The following is a 6,000-nucleotide window of genomic DNA, read 5'->3' on the forward strand; positions in this document are numbered from 1 at the left end:
TAAAAAAATATTTAACTATGTTAAATATGTCAACTGCAATCCTAAATTTCAATTAGTCCTAATGAATTTTGCATAGTTTGATATACACTCATGTTTTTCTATATAAAGTATTTGAGGTTAGTTTTGGATGTTTTGCCATTTTTGAAAACATTCAGGCTCCCCAACGGATAATTTGTAGTAACTTTGATCCTCTGATTCTTCATGATCAGATCAGCTGTTTTACTGTCTGGTGGTTTAAGACCAGCAGAACCTCTTTTTTTTTTTTTTTTAGTGCTAATTAACAAACCTTAGCCGAGTGTAAACACATCTGCGTCAGATCAGCATACTTCCACGGTCAATGTGAGCTTGTTATGCTGATATTAGCATTAGGTCAAAACGTCACTGTGCTTGAAGTACAGCCTGACAGAGCCTTTGAGCTGTGTCCTGACAGACTGCATCATTTCATTTGCTAACACAAAGAACCCCATTTCCTGCCACTTTCTTGTGCCTGATTGACATCTGTTCTGCCACTGGCTTAAAACACACATTATACCACAAAAAAGCTTGAAGATAATGCAAGAGAGAATAATTCAGAATAATGATCCCATTCAAATGAAAACCCTTCTCCTGAACACTCCTAGGGAACACGTATTCATGTGCCGACTCAGAGCCCTATGTGCTTTCAGCAGCTGCCAATAAAAGACAGTAGTAATAATGTGTCTGAGACGATGTTGTATAAACTTCTAAAAATGCCTGTTCTTAGTTTTTAGAAAATTCAACTCAAGGAAGAATTGATCAAAAAGCCATGACCCACATGGCCCCATGGTCCATTCCCTCCCCCCAGCAAAGGAGGCAGAGGGACAGATTCGTCTATAAACTTGACAAAATGTCTATCTAAATCTTGGCTGTGCTGGTCATTAGAGAGGAAAGAGCACAGGCCTCCAGGGAGCTGCTAGATAAAAACAAGCCGCTGTTAAAGGACACCACTGACCTGAACGGACTCACATCTGTCAGCAGATATCCAGCTGGCTGTGTTCACACAGGAATGAAGATGCGACAGAAGAGTCTGTGTGAGTGCGTGATGCTGTGAGGAGTTAAAGCCTGAAGCCAAATCTATGAACATGAGTGTGGATACATCAGACATAAGAAATAAAGTGATCAGGCTGTGTTTTAATAAATCCATTAGTCCTGAAACAGTGAACATCTGTAGCTAGTCTACAATTAATTGACACTTTAAATTATCAAATAATTTCAGCCCTTTATCAGAAGACAAGAGCTAAAGGTGCAATTTGTAAAATGTGAAAGATTTAGCAGCAGAAAACAACCTTCTGAGCAGCCCTCACACCCCATCACCCATTTCCAGGTGCAGTCTCAGTGATCAAAAACAGCATCTGTAAATTTTCACCTGATGATGGTGCACCATAAAAAGTTATTTCAATTCATTTTGAGTCTCATGAGAATGAGCAGAAAAATCATGGTAATCCATCTAATAGTTGTTACAGAACTGATCTGGTGGCATTTGAGAGAAAAAAAATATTCTGTGCTGACTGTTTGAAGCAGGGGCCTTTCTGTGTGGAAGAGTGGTTAGTACTGTTGCCTCACAGTAAGAAGGTTCCTGGTTTGAAACCCATCAGGGGCCTTTCTGTGTGGAGTCTGCATGTTCTCCCTGTGCTTGTGTGGGTTTTCTCCAGGTACTCTGGTTTCCTCCCACAGTCCAAAAACATGTATGTCAGGTTGATTGGTGACTCTAAATTGCCCATAGGAGTGAGTGTGAGTGTGTGAGGTTGTTTGTCTCTATGTGGCCCTGTGATGGACTGGGGACCTGTCCAGGGTGGACCCCTGCCTTTCACCCAGAGAGAGCTGGGATAGGCTCCAGCTGATCCCTGGGACCCTAAATAGGTATAAGGGGGTATAGATGATGGATGGATGGATGGATGAACTTACTAAAGTGTATGACTGAGATCCTTCATGTTCCAGATGTGACAAGATGCTTGTGGTTTTAGAGTGATATTGTTTAATATGGAGTTGAGCTAAAATGACTTGCTTTTCTGTTTTATAACATTGTAAAGTGACTATCTTGGGTTTTCACTATCGTCTTATATGAAACTTAAGCCTATGAAAACATATTTTTTAGAAGAAAAAATAAACAACTGAAATCCCTCATACCTTAATCAGTCTCGAAGATAATTATCCCCTCTAGGACTAAATTTATTTCTTGTCCCGTCCATTTACTAATGGGCAAAATACCACAAATTAATTTGAAAGAAATTGTTTTCACTTGCAAGCTTGTTGGTTCGTGAGCTGCTTATCTCTTCAACATATCAGATTTCCCTGGAAATTACTGATCAGTCTTTGGCCTAAGAAGAAGATTTGGAGCTTGTTGTTGATTTAGTTGGTGACTTTCACCCAATGTCAGAAAAAAACTGTTGTTTTGCTGGATAAAAACAGCTGTTTATTTCTGTCTATTTAAAATTCTGTCTGTCGTTGCTTCATATAGTCTAAACTTCTCCTCCCAGCCAACTTGTCTGTCCAAGGAATAAATCATGTCTCTCATATATTTTCCTCCTGGACTTGCCTCCATATGCTCGTGCTGCTACAAAATATTTTCTACAATCTTCCCACATCTTATTTCTTTTCCAGCCTTTGTCAGTGATGATCCTGTTCCATTATGTTCTGTCATCAATCATTTTATTGATTGTCTCACTTGTTAAGGTGCTTTGGCTTTGGCCTGTGCACTGCTGGCTGGCTTAAACATTGACCCTTTGTATAGAAATATTGAATGTTTGTGTTTAATGGCCAGTGTCCAGTCTGACACAGTTGTTCAGATCCACATCTTGTTTTAAAGCAAGCGATTATAAGTTCAGTTTACCAGTAATAAGGAGCACTTCTCAGCTTTCTGACGTTTCACCCTGATGATTTCTCAGAGTTTCATTTCTAAAGACCAGTTGGGCTGCATTATTGCAGGATTTTGTGCTTTTGGACCTTGACACATTGGACCTAAAAATTTAAATATCTCTGCAGCTTTGGTTTTGCTAGTTCTTTGTTTAATCTGTCTCTTGTGAGCCCACAATGTAATACTACATTTCTATGGTACCAATTTGTTAAATAAACCTTATCAAATGGGGAAAGGATGCATGGTGGTACAGCAATTTTACAGTTAATGAAAAGTTACTTAACTGTGACAGGCCCATTTAGCCAGTGTGGTGTCACTGTTCTATCCATTTACTCATTCTTTAAAAGCCACAAGCTATAAAAATATGTGTTTTGCCCTCCCTAATCATTGTTGTGCCTTAGAGTAAACACTAAATGCTACAATGAAAACACACCAAGATGGCTTTCTTCACAATAAACTGTTAACCTGACTTCGACTGTCCACACTAAAGGAGATATTATAAGAGTAAATCTGACATATTTTCAACTCACAACACTGTAGGTAGTAATTAATTTGTCATGTTAATAAGTGAGTGCTTAGTGCAGAGGCCTCAGGTCCTCATTAATAAAATGTTGCATTACACTACCACTATCTGCAGAGTCAGAAACTCTGGCTAAAACAAGCCTTTTCTATACTGTATCATAGAACCAATACAGTCTGCAATGGGCTTCAGGGTGCAGAGCTGATGTCTGCAAAGATTCTTTTGTGGCGCTCTGGATTCAGGTTTAAGCAAAATTCCTGTCTGAGATCAAATCAGTGCAGTCCTGCAGACCAAAAGCATCCACTGATTTTACTGGCCAGAGTCTGATTTTTGTAATAAATGAGAGAACAGTTCATGTTATTAACCCATGACTTCCTCTTGCCAAAACACACAATACTAGCTGTTTGCAGTTTCTGTTGCTTCAGGCAGCTTAATGAGCAATTGTCTCTATTACAGGGCAAATAATACACTATGGTACAATACAATATTGGCCAATATTTGGAAAATATAGTTGTTAAAGGAAGTTTGGGAAAGATTAGGGAATATTTTGGGAAACATTGAACACTTAAAGGGAGAAATTACCATCATATCTGAATTATTAAATATGACACTAAAGCCGGGTGATAGTTTTTAGCGTAATGACTAGCGTAACCATCAACAAACAACATATTCCAAAAATGTTTCAAACAGTTTCCTCAAGAGCTAACGGTGCAGTAAAGGTAAGTATATTTGATGATCCAATGGTCATTACTCATGTTGCATCACACTGTGTCTTGTTTATCCTTATGATATCTTCCACCTCCAATCAATGCATGGCACGGTAAGTTGTGTCTACTATGCTTTTTATAAATTTAGAGTCCCCTTGTGAAGAGAGACACTTGTCAAGAGACACTGCAGTGCAGCTTTGGAATATACTGCAAACTCTATATTTTCATTTCCACCTGTCAAAAAAGAGGCAAGGCCTCTTCTTTGTTTTATGGAATGACCTCCTCTTTTCAGCCTGAAAATGGATCAAATTATTATTGAATTTTAGGGGTCAGTCACCTTGGTCAGGACGAAAAGTGAAGCTGGTGGCCCAACATTTAATATCTCAGTCTGTGATATATGACTTTAAGGCCACGCTGCTATATCACTGCTACATCTACAGACTATTTCTTGTGCACTGAATTATGTGATTTCTCCTGTGCTGGAGGTGGTAACTACAGAGCAGAGCAGGATGAAATGTACTGCTAATAATACTAACTGATTATAGACAGTGCTGTTTTTATGGATGCCACTACGTCATTTTAAACAATGTGCAGTAAAGTAAAAATGAAAAACCCCAAACTTAATGATACCTGTTTATTTCAGTACAACGACACAGGGATAAAAAGTAAATGTAGGATGGAGCAAGGGTTTCTCTAAAAGGATGGACAGCTGGGTATGTCTCCAGAAAAGCGGCCACAGTACGTGTTTCCTGCATTACACGCAGTACACTCGCAGTTTCTGGCTACAGGGTAGGTGACTGCAACTGGACAACCTTTAAAGTGTTTCACCTCATAGGACCAGTCCCCGTTACAGATCTTCTGTTCAGGCCAGTCATGGCTGCCGATGTAGACAGGATCCTGTCACCAACAGAAGACAGTGATTAGAGACTTGGGCATAAACACAATTCATCTAGTTTCTTACACGTGTGTGTGATTTATGACATCTAAAAATGACAAAATATGGGAATAAAATGGTGATCTCTGGTTCAGAAACATTTCTAGTTTTTAATAATTAACTTTAAACATCAAGCTGTGATTTTTCTAAACAGAATTAATGTCACATCTGACCTTTGCCTGCACTCCTCACTTAAACAGTACAAACAAGCAAATGGACAAGTCAAACTTTATTTGTATGGCACCTTTCAGACAAGTTAGTGTAATCAAAGTACGTCACAGGTGACCTAAAATAGTGAAAACGTAATTTAAAAAAAAAAACAATCAATAAAAATAAACAAATGGATGAATGTCTAACTACTAATATTTAAAATACAGGATCATTTACATGTTGGTGCCCTAATGTTTATTTACTTAGCACCTAAATCTGCTACAGGCTTATGTTGAGAGTTTGAATCATCCGTTACCTCGTGGTAGCACTGTCCTGCACATATGGTGGTGTAGATGAACTCGGTGCTGCCGCAGCTGTCCACGGGGATGCTGCAGTTCACTGGGTAACACCCGAAGCTGGCGCCCTGTCCCGCCCTTGCCAGCGCCAGCATTGCTGCCATGACAACAAACTGCATCCTTTGTCGGGTGCAGAACAGGCGCCTGCCGCAAGAGGGGATCAGGTCTCACATCAAACCGTGTCGAAAGACCCATCAAGTTATTTTGAATTAAAGTGTGGCACAGTGTGATGTTTACCACCTTTATGAGGCTCAGGATTTGGATTAAATCTATGTGGAGCCTGTTGATTAATAGCACTAGATTTACAGTCACTCAGTTTGTAAAACTACAAGTATAATACTACTGATTCCATGTATAATGTAATGTATAATTTTATTGTCACTAGAATATATGTAATCAAATATATAATACAGAAAGTAAGTTAGTGTTTTCAGAATAAAAACAAAAATTGTATTTTGGAG

General features: G+C 38.9%; 1 protein-coding gene across 1 annotated transcript; it reads right to left on the minus strand.

Annotated features, from left to right (window-relative positions):
- Positions 1–4,792: 4,792 nt before the first annotated feature.
- On the minus strand, positions 4,793–5,667 carry LOC113138036 (gonadotropin subunit beta-1-like). The gene is made up of 2 exons (XM_026320158.1): positions 5,500–5,667; positions 4,793–4,996 (listed from the first exon to the last, which is right to left on the minus strand). The coding sequence occupies exons 1-2, from the start codon at positions 5,656–5,658 to the stop codon at positions 4,793–4,795; spliced, it is 363 nt and encodes a 120-aa protein (XP_026175943.1). The 5' UTR covers positions 5,659–5,667.
- Between the last annotated feature and the right edge of the window lie 333 nt (positions 5,668–6,000).

The sequence above is a fragment of the Mastacembelus armatus genome, chromosome 3, assembly GCF_900324485.2.
Source record: "Mastacembelus armatus chromosome 3, fMasArm1.2, whole genome shotgun sequence".
NCBI classification, from domain to species: Eukaryota; Metazoa; Chordata; class Actinopteri; order Synbranchiformes; family Mastacembelidae; genus Mastacembelus; species Mastacembelus armatus.

Bases quoted from the DNA above. Each gene is read 5' to 3' on its own strand.
- LOC113138036 (XM_026320158.1), bottom strand. From the start codon at position 5,658: ATGCAGTTTGTTGTCATGGCAGCAATGCTGGCGCTGGCAAGGGCGGGA. The intron at 4,997-5,499 runs GTAACGGATGAT...TGTTGGTGACAG, and splicing joins CAGGACAGTGCTACCACGAG to GATCCTGTCTACATCGGCAG.